Here is a 24,120-nt window from a genome sequence, read left to right on the forward strand (position 1 = left end):
TTGATATCTGTCCTATCAATTTATTTTATATCAAATCAAAGAGTATTTATCGTAATTTCATAAAATACAATATATTTTTACTATCTTTTTCTTTACTTTATATCATATCAAAAATAATTATTATATTTTTTTATTTTTGAATTAAGTACTTATTTTTAGAATAACAAATATGAATACTTATTTTAGAATTACCTTTATTTCTAAAATGAACGTGCCTAGTGATTTTATTTTGTACGACAACTCTAGATCTCCGGTGCTTGTATAGCCCGGATTCTATAAGCATATTTTCTGCCCTTTTTTACTTAAAAGAAGGGTGAAAATTTTGGTCGTTATTTGGTAAACAGCCTCGAAGAAACCATACAGTGAGAGCAATTGGGTCTACAAACTATTAGCATTTTTCTTTAGACTTTTAATAGTCCCAAGAAGACCCAACGCAACGGCGAACCGAACTAACTAGGAACCAGCGGCGTAGGAAGCGGGTTTCTCCACTCGGCTGGCTTGAATCCGACGTCTCCGAGCTCCTCCGCCAAATCTAAATCCAGCCAAGTCTTCCTCACGCTCAACTGCGAAATGAATCGGTCTCGGTACATCCTTGCGCTCCTCACGTTCGTCACCATTGGAATGATCATAGGTGGGTCTCCTTTCCCGTACCCAATTTGATTCTTAATCCGTAATTTTTGGGTACAATTTCCAATTTGGAGAGATGGGTCTTTTTTATTCTATGACATTTCATTGAGTTCATTGCGTTTGTTAGAACTTAAAAGATTCTTTGGAATTGGATTGAGTGATCTGATGGTTACTAGAGTTGCAGCTCTTTAAGAGTATGTAAAGGAAAGTTCCATCCTTTATCAATTGGGTTTGATAGAAATGGAATTTGAATATCCAAAATAAGAAATTGTGATTTTTTTTTAGCTGGGTCCTTCGTCAAGAAATTGATTGGAGAACGATAACAATGAGAATTGGTTGTTAGTTTCATCTTCCCATGTCTTCAAGTTATGCTTTTGATGATCCCACTTTTCAGATGATGGTAGGTGTTTAATTAGGAGAAGAGGGCAATAGTTTGTCTCCTATTTTTAAGCAATTGAGGGAATTGATGCACGCTTAGTTTACTAGATGGGCATGGAAACTTGGCAGTGTTTATACTTAGTAGTTCTTGACATGTCTTTTGACTTACTAGTTCAGAATCAGTCTGTTCACTTCTATTTTTAACTCTTTAATATGAGAATCATTTAACTCTTTCGTTGCTAATAATTCAGTGTTATTGATGCTATTACATGGATCATGCTTTAGGTACTTCATGATATTATCATATTCCTGCAGGTTCTTTATTTCAATTGGCATTTATCAACCGATTGGAGGAGCCATCTGGTACACCACCCTCTCCAGATACACTACATTTTTTTATATAAATTAGTGTCTTTTACTAAGAATACCAACTATTGCAAGATATCTGTTACTTGCAATACTAACTATTTTTTGGTATCAAATACTTAAGGCTAAATTACACCTAGACCAGTTGAAGTATGACATAATATGTCTTATACCCCCTGAAGAAAAAAAATGTAACATTAAGATCCTTTGAACTACTATAAACTCCATAGGAGTTACGTCGTTAATATGAAAGCTAGTATTACAAAATTACTCTATGATGAAATACACATTTGGATTGCTGGAGAAGGGAGAGTGTTTGATAGAGAATGGAAGGGGGACAAATTGGGAAAGATTGAGAGGAAGAAGAGAAATTAGAAGCAATATCACCATAAAACTTTGGTTTGAGCTTGGCGATAGATGAGAGAAATATGAGGACAGGAAGGAGTAGAAATTGAGAGAGATTGAGAGTTTGAGAGGAAGGAGAGTAATTAGCTATTAGGAGAGGAAAATGTTGGCAGAAGAAGAGAGAAGATTAACAAAGATTGAGAAGGAAAGAGTATAAATGCCTTTAGTATAAATCTGTGGAGGAAGATGAGGGCAATTTCGGCACAAATGGGGGCAAAAAATGGTCACATGTCAATTTTGGACAGAAAAGTAAACAGTAGGCTAACATAAGGGTTAATTTTGAAATATTTGAATAGTTCAAGCCTTCAAGGGGTTCATTCAATATCACCATTTTTTTTTCCTCAGGATGTATAAGTGATACTTGGTCATAGTTCAAGGAGTCTAGATGTATAGCCAATATCTAGTTATCAGATTGCTGTATTACTTATTTGATATGAAAATGTCTAGTTGTTTCTATTGTCTTGATCATAAGGGAGTATATTTCCTTCCATCTTGCAAGTCCAAGTAGCTCACCCTGGCTTCCGCATCTCTAGCTTAAGCTAAATGTTAGGCTCACTTAGCCAGCCAAGGTCTCCACCTGATGTGCAACCTTCTGGTATCCATCCTCTTGCTCTGAGCCTTACATTTCTCGGGCTGAACGGAGCCTTTCGCTAAAGCGCACTAGCTTCACTCTTTTCCAACATTTTTGCCTTGGGATTTGAGATCCTTTCTCTATACCAATATCCTTGTCTGGACCTGAGGCATGAATTGCTGGAGTTGGTATAGTAGGTTGTCTTGTTTGCAGTAGGTAGTTCGTAGCATTAGCATGTAAAAGATAGGAAAACGATCAATTGTAACTGTCACATGAGAAGCTACCAATCCACTTGCTCTCACCATAGTCGGAGTAGTTCTTCTTCTCTTATTAGTAGCAGGAGTCAATGGTGTAGGTGTAGGAGCTCTTTAGTGAGTTTGCATTTTTAGCATTTCTCTCTACTTATTAGTGTCCCAGAGACCAAGTCAATTTCCTAAAGTTAAGATAAGCCTTTCCAGAGAACCATTTGGAAGGATATTATTTGTCTTTCTTGAGTTTTCTTTAGCCAGCAATTCAGTTTCAATTTATACTGTCAAGTTGAAAGCTGATTACAAAATATTGTAATTATCATTTTTCAATTCATGAAGCCTTCTCATCTGTTAGTTCTCTTCTGGCCTTTTACAGATTGTTGGTCAGAACTTAGAAGCTTGGGTGATGGTGTTGATTTGAACAAGTTCACTTGTCGTTAATCTTATGACCTATATGAACTTGTTGTGGTTCGAATGCAAATTTTAGTTCTAAATTTTACCATGAGGAACCTTTCTCCAAGAACTGGCTTTCCTGAAAATGAGCAAGACTTGTTCTGTTCCATTTGATGGAACTGCAGTAAACTTTAATGCTTCTAAGTTAGTTATCACTTGCAGGCATATTGCATTGGGAGAATGACAATGAGGCAACCACACTTCGCCTTGGATATGTACGTTTGGTTTTAGACTATGCAAATTTATTCTCTGCTTTTACTTGATCCAGTTAGTTACTAGCTTACTATGTAACATTATTGGTGAATTTGAATTCCTTCATTGAGTTAGAATGACATCCTTAAGATATTCTTGTGTCAATGTCTTCTTGATAAAACTTATCTTGGTTGTAGAAAAACTCAAACTTATCTGGATGAAATTTAATATAATACCAATTTTATCTAGACATTCCTTGATTTATCTGGTGAAAAATCCTGACTTAAAATTTAAAAGTGTTTTACGTATACGATCTAGGCTTGCTACAACAGAGATATTGAAATATTATCGATAATTTAAATCATTACTTTCCTGCTTTTCTTTTAAGTACCTCACCTAATTGAATAATTGTTAATTATTGTGTTTCATTATCCATTTATCAAGAGAATCTCTTGTAGTAAGAACAATAATTTCTTATAAACAAAAATTGTCTGCATTCATGACTTAGTGATTTTCAGTTTGGTTGGCTTATGGTTTCTATCAAATAAGAAACTTTTTACTGATATACATGTAGAAACCCTTTCAGTGATGAGGATAATGAGGATGGTTACCTTGATGCTATTATTTTCTATCTATATACTTGGAACTATTAGTTCTGAAGCATCTGAAGATTCCATCTTTTCCCAATTAAAGTGCCTTATAGGTTCTCGAAGCATAGGAGATTTTCCTGATTGTTAATCATGCCTTCTTTGAGATAAAGACTGAAACTTTTGTGTCAAAATAATCTTATGGTAACATCTACATCTTTTGAAAACTGCAGTTGTCTTTTAACCTTCAGTCATGAATTATGCATCTATGTACACCATATGAGACACCTGTGCCTGTGTGATCTTTGTTGCAAGTTAATCTTCTTAGTATTAAAGTACCAAAGAAATTTAAGCACTCAGACGAGTCAAAAGGTTCATCTGGATTATTAATCTGGACCATCAGCCAAATATTTTCTTTCAGCATACGACTCACTATTGTTTGGAATAAGCTAATTTGACATATTTCCTAAACTCTGTTTTCTTTTATTTTTAAAACTTCACAATTAAAATATGAAGTCTTCATCTTCAAAATATGGTTTTATGCAATCTTGGCTTTTTCTGGATGTGATATTTTCATATTTTGGTTACTTAGGTCAAGCCTGAAGTTCTCAGCTGGTCCCCCAGAGTAGTTCTTTTCCATAATTTTCTAAGCGTGGAGGTATGTTAATATTTTTGGGCACCTCAATTTACCTTTTACATTTGATATTACTTGCTTTAACAGTTTTAGTATTTCTAAGTGAGGAGGTATCTCCCTCTCTCATCCTCTTTTTTTTAGTATTAATCAAAGTTTTAAGTAAGTTAATGTATTTTTTTTATTTTTAGGCCTTATATGTGAGTAATTATTATTATTTTTTTATCATTTTTCTAATTTTTTTGATTTCTTTTATATTATTAAATAATATTTAGAATTTTATATAATTAAAAGGTAGTATGATCCGATATGGGCAAGCAACACAGCTGATATAGCCGATATGTATTAGTTTTCCGGATAGCCAATCTTGATCCCAATACTGCGTTTTAGAACCTTGCTCCTAAATAAAATGATACCAAATGTTAATGTGTTCCATTATCATAGTACATCACGTTCTTCATCAAATTAATTGCACTTTGATTATCATAGAACAAGGTCGTGATATCTTGATACAACTGGAACTCTTTAAACCAAACCTCTCAACCAAATTGCTTTTTTGACTGCTTTAGTTATGCTCTGTCTTGGAAGTAGATAAAGAAACTGTAGCCTATAACGAATGCTTTCCGTCTAATAGCTCCATCGGAGAGAGTAAAACAATAACCTGTCAAAGACCTCCCCCCGTCCAAATCATCCGTAAAATCTGAGTCAATATAACCAAGGAGTGTAGAACTCAGATTGCTATCCCTGTCAAATACCAAATCAACCTATGCATCTACTTCACTGCCTACCAATGCATCTTGCTTGGATTAGCTATGTAGCTGCTAACAACACTGACCTCTTGTGAAATGTTTGGACGGTACAGACCATGGCATACATTAAATTGCCAACAACATTTGAGTAAGAAATCTATGACATATACTCTTCCTCTCTCAGTTTTAAGTGATAATGCCGCCAAAAGCTTGAAATGAATTGCAAGCATAGTAGTCACGTTCAAGCATGTGCTCAACATACTTGTTCTATGACAATTGACAAGTATAATTTTCCCTCTTTGGTATTCCTTCGAATCTTCATACCCAAAATCTTCTTTGTTGCACATACCCAAGTTTTTTATCTCAAACTCTGCACTCAACTTATGCTCAATATTTTATTGTCCTTCATGGCTATGAGCATGTCATTAACATAGAGAAGCAAATAGATATAAGAATTGTCTAACAACCTCCTGTAGTACACAAGACTGTCATAGTTACTCCTAGAGTCGTCTTGCATAAGCATAAAGCTGTCAAACCTTTTGTACCACTACCTCGGTGACTGTTTCAAGCTGTACGACGATCTCTTCAATTTACAAACGTGATCCTCGCCTTTAATTTCAAAGCATTCCGGTTGTTTTATGTAAATATTTTCCTCCAACTCACAGTGTAGAAAATTAGTCTTCATGTCAAGTTTTTCCTGCACTTAATTAAAATGAGCAAACCATGGCAAACAAGACATGTATAAAGCTATGCTTCACAATATTAGTGAAAACTTAAGTTGATGTCATCTCTCTAGCGATAGTCCTTAGCGATCAAATGTGCCTTATATCTTGCATCCCCAATCTCAGGGATCTCTTCCTTCCTCTTGAAGACTCATTATAGCCAATTGACTTAGATCAATAAGTAACTTCACTGGTTGTCATGTCTGATTCTTGTAGATGGACTTGACCTCCTCATTTATCACAAGAATCTGTTGTGCAAACTCTAATCCTCTAATAGCCTGTGTAGGTGGACGGCTCCTGCACTTCAATCTCTTCTACCAAATTGAGCACGAAAGTTACTAAGTCTACATATCCATATAGGTGCAGTTCCCTAAACTGCCTTCTTGGCCTGCCAACTACCACACTGTCATTCTGGTCTTCATGAAAATTTGATTTGGAAACTGAGACATGTTTTTTCTAAAGTTGGTTGATTTGAAACACTAGATGACATCCTTTAAGTAGCCTCAATATCTAACTTCACCTTTTTGACAACACCTCTCTTGTTTCTCATAGATACAACAATCTACTTTGTCGAGTGAAGCTTAATAGATTCATGAAAAATAACATTCCTATTGATTACAACCTTTTTCATATCTAGACATCATAATATATATCCCTATACCCCATGGTATATCCAAGGAAAATTTATATCTTTACGCTAGGCTCTTTCCAATTATTAACATTATAGTAAGTATGACAATTAAATACTCTAAGATTTGAATAATCAATGGGAGCACACAGCTAAATACTTTAGGATTTGAATAATCAATGGGAGCACCAGACCATACCTCAAAAATTGTTGTATTAAGAGAGTGTTTTACTAATTAACATGACATTTTGACCGCCTTATCTCAAAAATCTTTGGACAACCGAGCATTTGAGAGCATACATTAAAGGCTCTTTCCATAAGAGTTCGGTTCACCCATTCAATGACCCTATTCTACTACGAAGTGTGCCTAACTGTTCAATGTCATGCTATACCCTCATCTTTGGAGTACTCATCAAACTTGCTATTGGAAAACTCCAAGCTATTATCTATCCGTAGGTGCTTGATCTTCTTCCCAGTCTGCTTCTCAATCAAAGTTTACGCTTTTCAAAAATAGTGAAGAAGTCACTTTTATGTCTCATTGGATGCACCCACTCTTTGAGTAATCATCGATATAAGTAAATACCTCACACCATCCTTCGAAGGAACTGGAGGATCACTACACGTCCGAATGGATGTAATCAAATGTGGCCTTGGTCTTGTGTATTGCTGTGCGAAACTTGACACTACACAGCTTGCCAAAGACGTAATTTTTACAAAAGTCAAGCTTGCCAACCTTTCGATCATACAATAGCTATCTCTTGCTAAGTATCTTAATCCCCTGCTCTCATATGCCCTAGATGCATATTCCATAACTTGATATCTGAGTTTGAATCATTTGCTAGGACACTGAAGCTGAACCAATCACTGTGCTACCTTGTAGAAAATACAATCCATCTACTTTGTCACTCTTCAACAATCACTAAAGAACCTCTAGTGACTCTTAGAACCAAGGATGGCTGTGCCATGGCACAACTCATGTTGACCACCGGCCGGCATGGCACTACGTGTGCCGCAAGAAAGGGAGAGAAAAAGAGGAGGGAGACTAAGAATGCTTCTCTCTTTGTCGTTGCTGCCGACCTTCATTATTGTCCGTCAAGAGCTAGTCCAAAGTTGCTGATGAAGGCACCCATTACGACGTAGCGGATTTCCTAGCCCCTATTGGCTTGAGGAGGAAGATGACTCGAGTGGAGCGGGTCGAGTCAATTTCGAATAAAACTTAAGTTTCGGATCCGGTTGGCATGCCACCTTGACCTATCTCACCCAAAACTAGAATGGAGTTGTCAATCATATCCAAATCTCCTCCGTTTGGCTTTGAGGAAGATCCTTGGCCCCTCTTCATTCTCTACAGGGATCAAGCATGTGTAATCATCTTATGCGTGAGTAATCAATGGTGACAAGTCGATCGATCCATAATGAAAGCACCGGTGGGTAGCAAAAACGACAAGATAAATACAAAAGTCTTCGTCATCTGTCAGTACAATGCTAATAGAGTCAACGAATCCATACAAACAAGCCAACGGTATATTCAAAAAGGTTAGATTCAAAGTCAGTTCCCCTGGTTGGTAAAAAGAATCACGATAGCTTTTCACTCCACCCAAATTCACAACTTAAGTTTTTATTCGAAATCGAGCTGACCCGCTCCACTCGAGTCATCTTCCTTCTCGAGCTAGTAAGGGCTAGGGCATCCGCAACGCTGTGATGGGCGCCTTCATCGGTGACCTTGTGCTGGCACACGACGGGCGACAACGAGGTTGACGGCGACGATGACGGCAACAACGACGAAGAGTGAAACTCTAGTGTCTTAACCAACTTGTCATATATCTTAACCTAGATAGTACCAATGTCCACTTTGGAGCAAGACATGTCATTTTATATAAGATTTCATCCTCCTCTGATATATAGCAAACCAATCCCACTGAGAACACATGAAATGCACACGCTGAGCCCAAGATCTATCTGTCATCAAATTGGTTATCTGATCCATCTAGGCTATCATCTACAACTCCTATAATAAATGAAATAGTTTCCTTGCCTTCCCTTCATCCTTCAATTTGGGACATTTATTCTTGTAATGCCTAAATTTGCGACAATATTGGCACTTGTCGTTCTTCTTCGACCTAGATTGCGATTGCCCCTTAGACTTTCCTTAACCCCTTTTTATCAAACTAACTTCTAAAGTTAGAGGTATTATCTAAATCAAGGTTCCAAAACTTGGTATTGGGATCGAGATTAGTTGTTTGAAAAAATGATACATATTGGCCATTTCAGTCGCTTGTATCGAATCAGACTGTATTTTAATTATATAAATTTAAAATATTATTTAAAATGCAGGAAAATTTTCTAAAAACTTAGAAAAATGACAATAAAAATAAAAAAGTAATAATTACTCACATATGAACCCTAAAAACTAAAAAAATATATTAACTTACTCAAAACTTTATAAATTTCAAACTCGCTCTCATAAATTCCTATAGTCGTCATCATCATAATTACCATAAATTTATAAATAATGATGTCTAGGGCCTGGTGCTACAAAAAGTGATTGTATTATACTAGCCATATCAATGGATCTTATTGTGTTTGAGAAAAGATAATAATTAGTATGAATCTTGTGTTTGAGGATATTGAGAAAGATAGTAACCAGCATACGGATTTTGTAACGATTTCAAATAATAAATACTTGATGTACCATAATCATAAAGTACAACATCCTCATAACGATGTTGCCAGTATATATATATATATCCTCAGTTTTTCTGTTTGCAATTCTTATGTCTTCTTGACTTCCCTAAACAAATATAAAAGGAATGATCTCACCACGTGGTACATTATAAGGATTATTAGGGTTATCACTTGTATTAGTAGCTATACAATATTTCGATAATAAACGACTTGTACTAGCCTCTGGCCTTGTCGTAGTCTTCCTTAATACCTCATCTAACAATAGGTTATCTCTATAATCTAATAATTTATTTTATTCTTCATCAAAAACATGATTTAAATCAATCAAATAATCATTTTCTACCTTCTTAAATTTTTCTTTCTCAATCATATATTATAATGACAGAATACCATAGAAGCTAGTTTTGACCGATCTTGAGCCGGATCGGGATAGCCAATCCCAAAGCAAGGCTGAAACCAGTCTAGTGACTGGTTTCGGCTAATACCCGATCCTTATCGAGTCAGGATTGACCGTATATGCTGATCCCACAGTATCAGACTGGTTTCGGCTGATACTCGATCCTTATCGTGTCAAGATCGACCGTATCGTCTGATCCCACATGATATTAATAGGATTAGTCGAACTCGGGTCAGATCCGACCTATATCTAACCTGAGGACATCAATTATTGACGTCCTTGTGCCCTCCTCTCCTTTTTCTCTATCTTTTTCTCTTTTCTCTCTTGTTCTCTACTCTTTGACCTAACCCATCGTCGTTGGATTAGTTCACCGGTGACCTCAATGCTTGGAGACATCTTTTGATCAAGATTTGGCGCCCTCAGGTGAGTAACTGTTTTTGTTTTTGTTTTTCTCTCATTCTCTCTCTAGTACTTCCTCTCTTTCTGCTGCCAACCTCCGGTGAGCCCCTTCCCTAATCTCTCTTCCTCCCTATCGCTAACTCTATCTCTCTATTGCTGTTATCATAGCAGAAAATGTGCTGCAGTAGCAGTGAGATAGAGAGACATGAGAGAGTGTAGAGTGAGATAAAGGAAGAGTGGGAGGAAGAGAGAGGAAGAGAGGAAAAAGAAAGGAGACAGAAGAAATAGAGAAAAAAAATAAATAAAAGAAAGTTAAATTCATGCTTGTGGCAGTAAAATAGAGAGGGAGGAAGAGAGGCAAATAAAGAGACAAGAAGAGAAGGGAGAGACCGAGAGAGAAGCTAAGAAGTAAGCCCTTGTTCACTTGTGGAATAGGATATTGTTGAATATTAGATGTCATGTGCTGCATATTGTATTGATCTTATTTTAGAGGATTTTAACAAAAATCTTAAAATTGATATGGTCATAGATAGAAGGTTAGAAGAAGGTTAAAGGTCGACAAACTTTATGTGCAACCATAGTTAGAATTTTAATTTACTTAGGCAGATAATTGGTGGTAGGGAAATAATCAGACCCTGTCTCACTAGATTTGTCACACATTTTTAAATATTAAAGAGTATCATTCACTACAATAATGATATTATTTAAATGTTTATACCCTACCGATCCGGCCGATACCCTACCGAAACCAATCAATAGATCCGTTTCGGCCGATCCCACTCGGGATCGGCCGAAACTAGGAATCATGGTTCTAACTATACTGTGTCAAGGACAATATACACAGATAGATGTATGTATTGGCTGGATTAGAGACTTCAATTAAAACATTTGGGAAAATATTTGATACCTCTTTAGATGCCTCATATTTTCCTATTGTTGAGAATGTAAAGAAGAGGTTGGCTGGTTGGAAAGGTAAACTCTAATCTTTTGGAGGTAGAAATGCAGACTCATTCTGATCAATTTAGTTTTGAGCTCTACTCTTTCTAGTCTATTTGGGTTAGAAAGAGGATAGCTAAGCTGATGACACTCTTTCTGTGGAAAGGGGCTTATGAGGGAAAACATGGTTACTCCTTAGCAAATTGGCAAAGGGTGTGCAAAAAGGAGTTTGGGGGTATCAAAATTATTAATATTGAGGAGATGAATATTACTTTACTAGCAACATGGTGATGGAGATTGCTAAACTCTGATAATCAGATGTAGACGATTGTGGTCTTGTAGAGATATTATAAAATGGTCAAGGTAGAGGCTTTCCAATTGAAAAACTCAAGTAGACTGTCTCCTTTTTGGAGATATGTTACATAGTCTGGTATGGTGTTCAAGGCTAGCTTAAGTTGGAATTTGAGTAATGACAAATCTGTCAATTTCCAGAAAGACATTTGGATTGGTGAGTATATCTTGGGCGTGAGGTTCACTAGACTTTAGAATGTAGCTTGGAATGAGGATGGCCTAGTTGTTGAGGTTTGGAATGGGGGGGTAGAGTGCGATGTGAATTACAAAAGATCCTCGGATGATAGGCTGCTGGCAAAGGAGCAGAACATGATCAACTATGTGAAGAATAACATTTAGGTTGTTGGGAATTAGGGATGGTGTGTGCTGGAGGTTTAATAAGGATGGCATATATACAGTGAAATTCATATATAAATTTCTAAGCAATGGGTGCAATTATCAAAGATTTTAACTGGTATTTGGAAGATTAAAATCCCTTAAAAGGTCAGAGCATTCCTATGGCTAGCTTGCAATACCAGAACACTAACTAGAGATAATTTGGTGAAGAGGGGGTTGGTCTGGAAATACCTCTTGTGCATTCTGTTGTAAGGAAGAAACTGTCAAGCACTTATTTTTGAACTGTTTACATGCTAGACAGGCTTACCAGTGGATGAAAACTGCATTTAAACATCAGACTCTGCACAAGTTTGTCATAGAGCTGTTTGATTGGAAAGGCAGGTGGGAAAACAAAGATGGTAAAGCCTGGTGGAACATGTGTTGTTGCAGCCTGCAGTGCTTTGGCTGTTTGGTTGGAAAGAAATTAAGAACTTTTCAGCAAAAAGAGAAGGCATGGAGAGAGTTTATCTCAAGCATTAAATCAGTTTTCTTGTGCTAGACAAATACACAGGGAGGAGCCCAGGAGCAAGGCTAGGAAAATTATCCATGGTGGTGATATAAAGGAACCAGTCATTTTAGACAATGATTACCGGAGTGGTGACTTGGGTTGCTGATGTTTGGAAATCTTTGTGTCTACGCTAACTTTCTCCAGTTGTTTGGTTTCAAGGCTTGTGTTGTGTGACCTCTGTTTAGATCTTTTGGTTGGTTGGGTTGTAACTTTGTATAACTTTCTCTGTTTACTGTTTTGGAGGCTGGGTTAGGTTTTTGGCCTTCTGTTATGCTGTGTTTTGCTTGTTAGTGATCAGGGTATGGTTTGTACTACTGACATTCTTCTACTGGTCCCTGTATTGTATAGGACTACCTGTTTTAAGTTTCAATGAAACAGGGCAAGAGCTTTTTCTTCAAAATAAAAGGAAAGAAGGGAAAAGCCTTTCCAACAAATACTACAAACATTATACAATATAGATGTAACTTTACCTGCAAGTAGATGGAGGTGCATGTGAAATGGAGAGAGAGAATTTGTAAACAGTTTGTAGAACTGTTTGTAACCATAGTATTTCTTTTTTCAATGGGGCAATACCTTCATATCTCATACCTTGAAGAGGTTGAACCCTTCTAGGTTACTTTTCTACTGACTAATATCTAGCTCTGTATAATGTCATTTATAGATTACTAGGTAAATGCGAGTAAATTAAAATAGGAATTTCCTTTCGATCTTGATAAGTACTGAACACACTACCTCCAGTGGATAAATGTATTTCTTATAATCATTTGTTATCCAGGAAATAGATCCTATATAGAATATAAATGAAAATTCCTTATATTATGATAAAAAATGGAGTGAGAAAAAGCATATGATTGGTTAGTGAGAAGCTACAAATAAAATTTGAACCCACATGAAATTCCTTATTAAATGGATTCAAATCACTTCTATGATCTTCAAATATTGCCCTTCAGTACTCATAGCATTATCCATTGGATTGCAGATAATTATGGAGTTAGCTAAAGAGAGATATTATCCCATATGTTAAACATGAAAAAGTCTAGCACAAAACCAACGTTTCTCATTAGTGAAGAATTTAACTTTTTTTCTACCTGATGTGCACTGTTGATATCTTAGTTTTAAAATTTTCTAATCTTGATTTTAAAATTCCACTCTGAAGTTCATTTCAAGCATAATTCTCTTAGCAGTATTCATGTAATGAAGCAATTTTGTTAGTAATGCGCAATCTGCAAAAGATCTTCTGAAATGATCAAGTCCTGAGCATATTTGCAGGAATGTGATACTCTCAAAGCAATTGCTAGACCACGTCTCCAAGTTTCCACCGTGGTAGATACCAAGACAGGAAAGGCAAGTTTGTATTTACCAAACACTTAGATTGATATCTGCATTTCTCTCGTAATAGGCCTTAGTTATTAACAATGCCTTTGACATGGAGGATGGAACCATTTATAGACTAACTTGTGGAGAAGAAAAGTATAAGACCTAAATTGCTGGGACGTAGAGCAATGCCTTTTTTTTCTTTATTATTGTAGTCTATATGTAACCTAAGTCAGACCAGTTCTGTATGCATCCTGTCTTCCTTTATTATGTTCTTATTTAAAATGTCCAAACTGGGACTCAAATGATTTTTGTTGTTCTAGCTCCTTATAGATCTAGATGGTTAGCATCTTGTTAGTTTCATTCAATTCACTATTATTTGCAATTTTGGTTGGAATTCTTGTATAAGGATGGAAAGTGAGTTTAGAGTTCTATTACAATTTACCTACCACGGTTTTTATTAGGACTTTCAAAGGGATTCGCCTAATGTTATGGTAAGGCTTCTCAAAATGCACTCTGATGTCACAGATCCAAGTCAGAGAAACAACCCCTCCATCAATTGGGGCAAGGAGTACATCTTTCGTATCTCAAAACCAATAACGGTTGGGCCTTGTGCACAATGGCTCCCTTATTTATTGTTTTATACTAATTATGACGCTCATATGCCCGCATGCAACTAGGACATGTGGATACCAAGCTTCCACTAATACTATTCTGAACTGAATTTCGTCAACTTTATTATCTGTCCAACTAGTCAGAAGTAATTAATCAAGTAACTTGTAAACAACCTTAATCATTACTTTTAACAAGTTTGTGTTGACATATCAATGATGTTTCAATTTTTGTTGGTTGAGCGCACTATTTTGAACTAGCCCACAATCCTATGTTGGTAGCAAGTATCCTGGAAAATATGTCATTGCTATTTGACTTTCTATCTGAAGTGGACCGGAAGAAGCCCATTAGCAATACTTTTGCCATTATTTATTGTTCTGGAAAATCCTAAACTTCTTGATATCTTTGCACCAACTTTTCTGTACTTCCTCCAGGGTTTCAAAAGTGAAGTTCGAACAAGTTCTGGCATGTTTCTGAATAATGATGAGAGAAAGTTTCCAATTGTGCAGGTTGGTTACATTGTTTGCTAATTGCAGTTTTTCCCATTGGTTTGCAAGACTGATTTTAATCATACTCAAGATGTTCTTTTCACATTGTCGTTGCACCGACATACTTAGTCATAATTTACACAATGACATTAACTGGAAGTTATATAGAGTTATGAATTATGAAGAATGAGCATTGGTTAGCTTACAATTCTTAAAGACTCACAGGGCTTTTCTTATTTTTCTTTTAACCGTTCAGAGGTGCACGCAAACATTTTATACTGCTATAGAACAACTAATATCGTGCAAATATAAGAACCACTTACAGATCATCCGTTGAATTTTATAACTATATCAAAAGTTCTCTTGCTCGTGAGAACTTACGATGAATTGCTTTCTGTGATTGATCAATCTAATCTTAGTGACCCTCGAGATCAAATTAATATGTCTTAGTGCCCTTTGAGATAGTTGTCACGACCCGAAATAGGAATCATGACCGGCCATGCATCTCAATATGTTTGAGATACACGAAGCCTTATTAATACTTTCTACGTGTACAATGGCAAAATAAATAAATAAAATAAAAATCTGCATTATTAAATTTAAAACTAATTGTAATAAACATAAAATAATGTTAATGTTTTTGAGTCTCTAACTAAATAAATAGAACTTCTAATTTAAAGCATAAAATCCAAAAGAGCAGAAAAGTAAATAGGTGAATCCTAAGTGGAGGTGAAGTCCGGGTACATCTCGCTCAGTTGCTCCACTGACTATTATCTGAGATAGATAAATAAATACAAAAAAAAGAATCCATGAGCCAATAACTATAGCTCAGTGAGTGGAATTCACTCGAAACCAAATAAATTTTAAATCATATTAATGCTAAATAAAATTAAACTAAAAGCAATAATATCCATAACAATATGCAATAGGCATGCTCTTTAAATAATAACAATGATAACAATAGAGAGAGTTGCAATTTGTAACTTTACACGGTTTCAACATATTAACATCTTTTCAATATTTATACTGTCATATGTCTCAATGGGTCTAAACCCTGTGGATCCACATCAACTAGAAGTCACATCGAGATGACGCTCGAGACTTTTCTTCATAGCTGATCCGATTAGGGTCATCAGATGGTATTAATATGTGATCAACACATTCTGTTATTTTCACTAACCGTTGAGAGAAATTAGAGTCACCTAGGAAATTTCTCATTCATCTAAGGACTGTTCTCTAAGTCGTACCAATACTAGTCTCATTTATTTTTTCTTTTCACAAATTTCAATATTTGCACGAAGTATGGTGATGCACTGAGTATAATGATTAAATACACACTAAAAATATAACAATTAAATTTTCGCACGTACGGATGAAATAAATAGATTTGCACACAGAAATTGTAACAATTAAATTTTTGCACGTAAGAGTGAAATAAATAATTTGCACACAGAAAATTTACATGGTCTAACAAAGGTACGAAATATAATAAAATAAATATGTGAGTCAACCGACTCACCTGAGTCTAGGCAAGACAACCGAAATCTCAAATCTCTAGCTCACGTACTAAAAATCACCTCATTAAATAATAAATAATAATAAATTTTTTAATTTGAATTGTATCAATATTTTTAAAATTTAAAAACTAAAAAGAACTAAAATGAGTTTAATTTACCCATTGGATTGGGCTGGGCTACTGTTGGCCTGGCCTATTCCAAAAAATGAAGCTAATTGGGCTGGGCCAAGGCCCAGCCAAGAAAATGGATTGGGCTGCGGGTTAGCCTGCAGCCCATCCAATTTAAATTGGTTCGGGTTGAGTTCCTTGGATTCGGATCCAACCCGACCCGAATCCAACAACCTAATAGGAGAAGGCCAGACTCGGGTTGCCCGAGTCTGTCTTCTCCAAGCTGGAGAGAGAGAGAGAGGAAAAGAGAGAGAGGAAAAGAGAGAGGACAAGAGAAAGAGGAAAACGTTGGCGGCCACTACGGCGGCGGTTCGTCGGCCGCACCCTCAGCTCCCCAACACCCACACGGTGCCGCCGTCCTCGCGAGGTGGAGGAGAACCCGCGAACGGTGGTCAATCCCAAGACCGATGGCGACCGGAGCCATGAGGGCTCCAACGGTGAACGCCCACGGCACGAGGCCAACAGCAAGACCCTTCCAGACGGAGCGGCTGCGACCCAAAGCCGCCGGCCGGCCTGATTCGCCGGTGAAGCTGACATCCCAAATTAGGTATTTTCGATTTACCCTATTAAACTTTAATTAAAATTTATGGGTGGGGGAGGGCTTACCAACGAGTCATATGGTGTTCTTTGATTGCTTCGGCGGCGCTCCGGCGATCCGATTCCACAGCGACGACTTCGACGGTGAGAGCAAATAAGAAAACGAAAGAGGGGAAGAAGAAGAGAGAGAAGGGGGGGCTGAGATGGTTAAGCAGAGAGAGAGAGGGGATTAGGGTTTTAATTTATAGATTAACAGAAAAATCCAGATCTAATCCGATCTGGATTAGGCGTGATTTCTCCCTGCGCCTCGTCGCGTGCCGGAGAGGGAGAGGGGAGGGGTTGCACGTGCACCCTCCTCTCTCTCAACCCCTAAATTTTATTTTATTTTATTTTATTTTATTTTTTTTCTGATTCTTACAATAGGTACTTGTTTCAAATATGAACGTGGTAGCAACAATCAAAAAATCTTCAAAGAAGTTCAAATGTTCTCATTTCTTATAGATATGCAATATATACTTTTAAGCATGTAATGAGATAGATGGATGGTAGGAGAGAGGAGATAGATGAAAAAATTGAGGGGGAACTTTTGATTTGTGCAATGAGATATGTGGGTGGTAAGGAGAGGAGAGATGATTTTAAAATAACTTTGATCAAATCAAAGGTAAAATATAATTAGACTTATGTGTGAAATAATTTAAATAGTGTTTCTAATTTAGAGTAAGAATAATTTGATGTTTGCTTTCTAATTTAGAGTAGTGTTTCTCTAGAATAGGGAAAAAGAGAATTCTAAAGCAAACGGGCGCTAAGAGATTTGGCCTAGCTCATTGAATGTAGCAAGCTGCATGTGTCCCAAGTAGTTGTACAAGACCAATCTATTAACTTAAGCAGTTTCCTGTGCCTTCTCCCTATAGAAGAGACAAGCTAATATAGCAAGAGCCAGGAATATATTAGAACCAAACAGCATTTGGCTTCGGCCATGAAGCATATTGTTTATTATTTCTCTGCTGAATTATTAGAGCTCATGTCATTTTCTATCCAGGTAAAAGATTTTCCAATGTGGCACATGCTATGGAGCTGGTCGTGATTTGCCGCCATCTATTGGTGGCAATTGTATTGGATTACATGGGTTCATTTCTTTAACCTGTATATCAACTATCAAGTTATCAATAGTTCGTGTAAGTCTAAACTGAAACTAATAAAATCTATAATTTGCATTAAGTTAATAATCTAATAAATACAATAGAATCACACATACCTGTCAATGATGTAACTATCATGCACTTGGCCATGTCAACCCTGGGCACAACCCATTTAACTTGTATATGTTGAATAAGGATAAATTATTGATTGTACAACATGAGCATACCCACCTAAAATGACGTTAGGTCGGTGAGCCTTTTAAGATAAACAAAGATAAATTTGAAGATCTCTGGTTTGTATCAGATTGACGTGTTGAGTTGTCTTGTTGAATTAGAAATTGCCATACTTGCCACTGTTATCAAGGCTATATCATTGCATGCTGGCCACAAGTTAGGCAGGCTTATTTGCTTGATGTGCCACCTACTTCTGCAGCAGCAAGTGATGCTACCTCCAGTCTGTTTTTCCGTTATTGCTGTAGGAGCATTTTTGTTGCTATGGAGTCCTTTTGGAATATATAATCCATTGCCACTGCATTGCAAATGGAGTCCTTTTGGATCTGATAACTTCAAATTCCCTTGTTTGTTTATGGTTATTTGATGGCAGACTTCTATCGTTGTTCACTATAAGTTATGTCGCCTCCGGAATCTTTGTTGTTTGTTGGTGGCATTAATTATAGGGCTTATTTGGCAATTTGATAAGAAAAAATTGGGATAGGGATTGTTATAATATAAAATATAAAATTACTATTATTTAACATCTAAGTTTTTAGAGAAACTGGTAAGTTAAATAATATCAGAGCAGAAGTCTTGAGTTTGAATCCTATCAAACTCATCTGCTATTTAAAATATAAAACCTCTACATGTTTAAATTATATTCACTTCTTAAGCTTATCAGAATGTCTCAACCTAGAAGTGAGGGGGCAATGTAAAAATATAAAATATAAAAATCATCATTCTCTAGTAACTTTATTTTTTAGAGTAGTCGATGAGTTAACAGGAATAAAATGAAAACTTATCTCAAGATAAAGGTAGTTTTTATCCCAATTTTTTTTTACATGGTTGGTTGAAAAATTTGGGACAAATGTTAGAGAAAATATATGATAAGAATGGTTTTTGGTTTTGATGGTTGAGACAAGAGATAAAAATGATCAAATTGAACGTATTGCCCTTTTCCTAGTTTAATGTAAATATATTTTTTTGAGAAATATGGAAAATACGTTTAAAATTCACCATATTTTAATACAATATATAAATATCATCACAAATAATATCACAAATGAACATTCCATATTAAACATTTTTACTACAAACATTTTCTAATATATTAATAAGTATATTATAGTCACATTATAATGTGGGTACCTGAATCTAAATTGGGATAAAGATTAGTCATTATAATATATTATAAGGGCAAATTGGCTATTTTTTCTTTGGGATAAAAGAGTGAGATAACCCATTTCTTATCTCAACCAAAACCTAGGATAATGTTAATCCAAAATCCCTGTTTATCTTTTTATTTTTGTCCCAACAAGCAGGCCCTCTATCCTAACAAAGCGACTTTCTGATAATAAAAATAGCACCTGCTTGGCACTAATTTTTGGGATAGCCGAGTTTAACTCGGAGAAACCCTATATCCCACTTTGTGAAACAGGGACATATGTTCTATAGCATTTATATATTTCTTCCACGAATTCATTTGGCTTCAATAGGTTTGTTGCAATCGTAACAAAGAGAGGATTCCATTATTGTAAACAAAGAGAATTAAAGTATTGAAATTGCTTGATATGATAGATGTAGTTTTGGGCAACAATGGTTATGCTGACGGTGTACTGGCATGTGGCAAAGGGGGTACCGCACAACACCCATCCTATCAATGATCCGCTTGCCATCGTCACGACCATAGATCTTTCTGTTGCTACCAACCTCAACGGGTGATGATAAGGTCGGTAGCGAGCGGCGAGTGGAGACAATAAGGTCGAAGAGTGAATGTGAGTAACCTCCCTTCTCTTTTTATTTCCCTCTTTTGTGGCATGGCTGGTAAGTGCCGTGCCTCATGTCCCATGCTGACCAGTGGTCGGCACGATCCGTGCCTATGGTATGGCCATCTTTAGTTTTTGACACCCAGTGTAGTCATGATACAAAGTAACAAGGGCATTCTAGCAAAACAAAGGCCCCTTGGTTATGCCATGTACCTTGTGTCAATAAAACTCGGCCGATAAGCCGGTGGAACATCCCAAGACATGGCACTTACCTTGGATCATTATTTGCTACAGGAATGATATTTCTTCTTGAAGTAAATTGATACCATTTTGTTCCTACCAAATTGAGGAAGAATTTATTACGATGAACATAAGGGAGGAAAACAATTGAAGCATCTCTTTCTTTATATTGAAATTGCAGCTGTAGTTTCACTTTAATCCCTTGGCAGCTTTTGTCTGGATATGTTTCTCATTGGTGCCTCTTTCAAGTTGAGAACAGAATGTTAGGCAGGGTTTCAGGAAATTTAGAGCAGAGCTGTCATTGTTGCTAGATTTAGTTGGGAACTTACAAGGATTCCAGATATTTCTAGCTTTGACAACATCAATCTGCTTCCACTGTGTCAGCATGATCAATGTTCTCTATTGAAGACCCAGAATATAATCCAATCTGTACCATTTTAGAAGTACTATCTATACCTATCAAAAGAAAATCCTAGAGATTGTGTGCTGATCACAGTGACATTGCAACAGCTTCTTTGTTTCTTTCTACCAGGCTATTGAGAAACGAATTTCTGTATTTTCTCAAATACCTCCGGAAAATGGGGAGCTCATTCAAGTACTGCGGTAAATTCTGAACTTTGCTTCTCGTAGACTAGAACTATAAGCTCAAGTTGACTCTATGAAGCTAATACCTAGTAAGTTACAGGTATGAACCAAGCCAATATTACAGACCACATCATGATTACTTTGCTGACACTGTAAGTTTTCTTCTACATTTTATGCTCTTGTATTTAAATTCAGTATGCTGATATGGAACTCTGCCTGCAGTTTAACTTGAAGAGAGGAGGGCAGCGGATAGCAACAATGCTCATGTATTTAAGTGACAATGTTGAAGGCGGTGAAACTTTCTTTCCTATGGTTAGTACAGTCTCTAGAATACCATATACTAGTCGTAAATGTCATATTGGAATGTTGTCAGTTGCTTCCTTTTCTACTTGATAAGCATAATTATTCTGGCTAGTTCTTGCTTGTTATAAATTAGTCCAATTTTCATGATTGCTTCTATTGATGAAGTATGATTAACTTGCTATTCGACATTCTGTACTTTTGTATCACTCAGCTTTTAATGTATCTACCAGATTCTTGTAGATCATATATGACACAATTTTCTTCTTTAACATCTGACTTAGACATCTTTTTTTTTTTTAAAAAAAATCTGACTTAGATGCCCAATCTGTAGAAATATCTAAAACATCCTCATTTATAACCTCAGAGCATCCCCTCAGTCAAATCCTTGATGGGTAGACAAAAGAACTTCGCCAACCATCTTGTACCTCACTTTCCTAAAACGGTGATCAAGATTTAGTCAAGACTTTCCTCATAGCTAATCTACACCTCCTTTTGGAATCTGATATAATTTAGAAGCTTTGAGCTCTTCAATGGTTCACTTGGATTATTTGTTACAAAAAAATTCTTGTTTTTTTTTGTTGAAGAATTGTCTCTAATATTCTGTTACCTCCCCTCTTTCTGCATGATGTTATGTTCTTCCATGGATAAATCTTTCATATATTATATCTGCTGCGATCCAGTGATATAAGAAGTCAGAGTCTACTTGTACTACCGGTGTTCAAAAATTAAATATATTTGCTTGGGAAAATAGTGTTGGTTATTGTTATGTTTCAATTTTTCCTTTTCTTTCCTTCTTTTTTTTGTGGATGTGTGTGTGCATATGTTCTTGCTTTTAGTACCTCATTGATGATAGGTTCCTTTAGTTCCAATTAATTTAGTGATAAGGACTTGATTTTAATCTAGTAGGTTGTTTTGAATTGATTGCATCGCTCATATTTATTTATTGAATTTTCTACTCTGAACTAGCATTGAAACGCATTTTCCTCCCACTGCATATTCAACTGTATGGCGCATTCTTGTGTATGCTCAATTCTTTTTTCTTCTTTCTTTTATTTTTAATTATGAGTTTCCCCAATTTTCTCATGCAGTCATGCTTGAAACATTTCTTGAATGCCTCAACCATATTTTTCAGTAACATAATTTTCTAAACAACCACCAATATTTCTAAATCATCATCCGGCCCTTCTCCCACCAAATAATGGGTTCTCAAAGTTCACAAGGTACCAGCAGAAAAGTTTTAAATTTGCCACTAGTGAGCACCTTCTCTATCAACCCTCTTTAAATTGATACTGATTTGCCGAAGTCAAATGTTGCAAAGTTCTGTACACCCTGTTGGCCAAATCCGCTTTGGTAGGTCAGGCGCGCTTCACAATTGAACTAGGATTCCATATTTCCATCTATTTCTGAAGAGAAAAATGTTGCAAAAATTTTGGCTTGGCAGATAAGAAATTTGTGAGCACCAATTGACAGGTATAAGTGCCTCACCTTACTGGTTCCTTTGAGCTCGTAAGAGTCAGGTGCAGCTATTCTTTTAGTGAAGTTATGAGAGCTGACTACGTAAAGAGAAATTAGATAACTTCTGGTAACTTTCCTTTCTATCTAAGTCACAAATAATTGTATTGCCAGATGAAAAACAATCTCAATATCTCAATGTAAGCAATATTTATACTCTAAAATATTTAATTGATGTAGCAATGAATGAATTGCATTGAAGGTTAAGAGAACTTTCATTCTTTTGAAGTCATTATTGTTGCATCGCTTTTCTTTTGTCTTCTTTCTTTCTTTTATTTTATCTGTCTCCTGATTTTCCTGTCATCTTCTCGATTCTAGGCTGGAAATGGTGAATGCAGTTGTGGAGGAAAGATGGTGAAAGGGCTGTGCGTAAAGCCTACTAAAGGGGATGCAGTGCTCTTCTGGAGCATGGTCAGAGTTCTTGTCTTATGTCTTAGAAACACTCTCCCAGTTGCTACTACCATTAAGTATAAGAATTATAATAAAACTAAAAAAAAAAAGTTCCCTGATACAATTATGAAATTCTTTCAGGGATTAAATGGTGAATCAGACCCAAAAAGTATACATGGTGGATGTGCAGTTTTGAAAGGAGAGAAATGGTCAGCCACAAAATGGATGAGGCAAAAGACTACATTTTGATTGATATCTATTCTTTTCCATACCAGCTAATCTTTGTAATTCTTCCTTCATATTATAGATCAGAAGGTTATACATTCTAATGCAGATTAGTGTTGTATTTATAATGTAACCTTATTGTTATTCTACAACAGTTCAGAACCTCGATTGGCATAGAGTGAACATTTTACATTATTCGATGGAGTTATTTTCCTCATTACAAATATTAAATGTTCAAAAGAAAGAGACGAGGAAAGGAAAAAACAGACATTCTAATGTTCCTAAAGGTTAGCTAATGCTTATGAAGCTGAACGAAATAAAAATAATAATAATAATAATAATTTATCCTGCCTAAGTGATGAGAATTGATGAGGACTCACCTTCATTATCATTTCACTCTGATCATGAAATTATATGCACATGAATACTATATGCAAGAAGAAGCTAATAAAATTCAGGAGAAGAAGAAACTTCTTAGAGAAGCATTTTGTAGTCAATTGCATGCGCTTCAGATAATAAATAATCTGTTCTGTTCCTTCATAATTAGTCAAAACCAGTAACGGAGAGTTATGTAAGTATCCTTTTAGTTATTACCCAACATACATGGAATCTTATGAATACATCTCCCCAAAACCCCCAACTCCTAGTTTACTCTATCCAAATCCACCGAAGTAAGGGTTATTTCCAAATGCCCAATGCACCAATAATATAATATTTTACTAGTATGGTTAGAGAGCATTAGTCACCCCAAATCTAAAACGGTGGATCCCAAATCTCCGGGCGATTTGCATAAAAGGATCCCCTAGTTATGATATTGGCAATTTTGTGCTTTTTAATTTTTGAATAGCAAATTTTGGTCTTTGTAACGGACGGAATATGAACGGCACTTGATTCGATTGGGCACACC

The 24,120-nt window shown here is 36.1% G+C and overlaps 1 protein-coding gene across 2 annotated transcripts; it reads left to right on the forward strand.

Annotated features, from left to right (window-relative positions):
- Nucleotides 1–391: 391 nt before the first annotated feature.
- On the forward strand, nucleotides 392–23,419 carry LOC140765178 (prolyl 4-hydroxylase 1). Of its 2 annotated transcripts, XM_073104128.1 has the most exons (11): nucleotides 394–631; nucleotides 1,321–1,368; nucleotides 3,211–3,263; nucleotides 4,420–4,485; nucleotides 13,475–13,549; nucleotides 14,566–14,640; nucleotides 20,731–20,801; nucleotides 20,884–20,935; nucleotides 21,006–21,095; nucleotides 22,917–23,009; nucleotides 23,130–23,418. In XM_073104128.1, exons 1-11 carry the CDS (start codon nucleotides 571–573, stop codon nucleotides 23,235–23,237), a joined length of 792 nt encoding a protein of 263 aa, XP_072960229.1. In that variant the 5' UTR covers nucleotides 394–570; the 3' UTR covers nucleotides 23,238–23,418. The 2 variants fall into 2 exon arrangements, with proteins under 2 accessions (XP_072960234.1, XP_072960229.1); XM_073104133.1 differs by lacking the exon at nucleotides 4,420–4,485 and having other exon boundaries at nucleotides 392–631; nucleotides 23,130–23,419.
- The last annotated feature ends 701 nt before the right edge of the window (nucleotides 23,420–24,120 follow it).

Source organism: Typha angustifolia, chromosome 1 (genome assembly GCF_048772165.1).
Source record: "Typha angustifolia cultivar Huaian chromosome 1, ASM4877216v1, whole genome shotgun sequence".
Taxonomy (NCBI): Eukaryota; Viridiplantae; Streptophyta; class Magnoliopsida; order Poales; family Typhaceae; genus Typha; species Typha angustifolia.

Bases quoted from the DNA above. Each gene is read 5' to 3' on its own strand.
- LOC140765178 (XM_073104128.1), top strand. From the start codon at position 571: ATGAATCGGTCTCGGTACATCCTTGCGCTCCTCACGTTCGTCACCATT. The intron at 20,936-21,005 runs GTAAGTTTTCTT...CTCTGCCTGCAG, and splicing joins ATGATTACTTTGCTGACACT to TTTAACTTGAAGAGAGGAGG. The intron at 23,010-23,129 runs GTCAGAGTTCTT...AAATTCTTTCAG, and splicing joins CAGTGCTCTTCTGGAGCATG to GGATTAAATGGTGAATCAGA.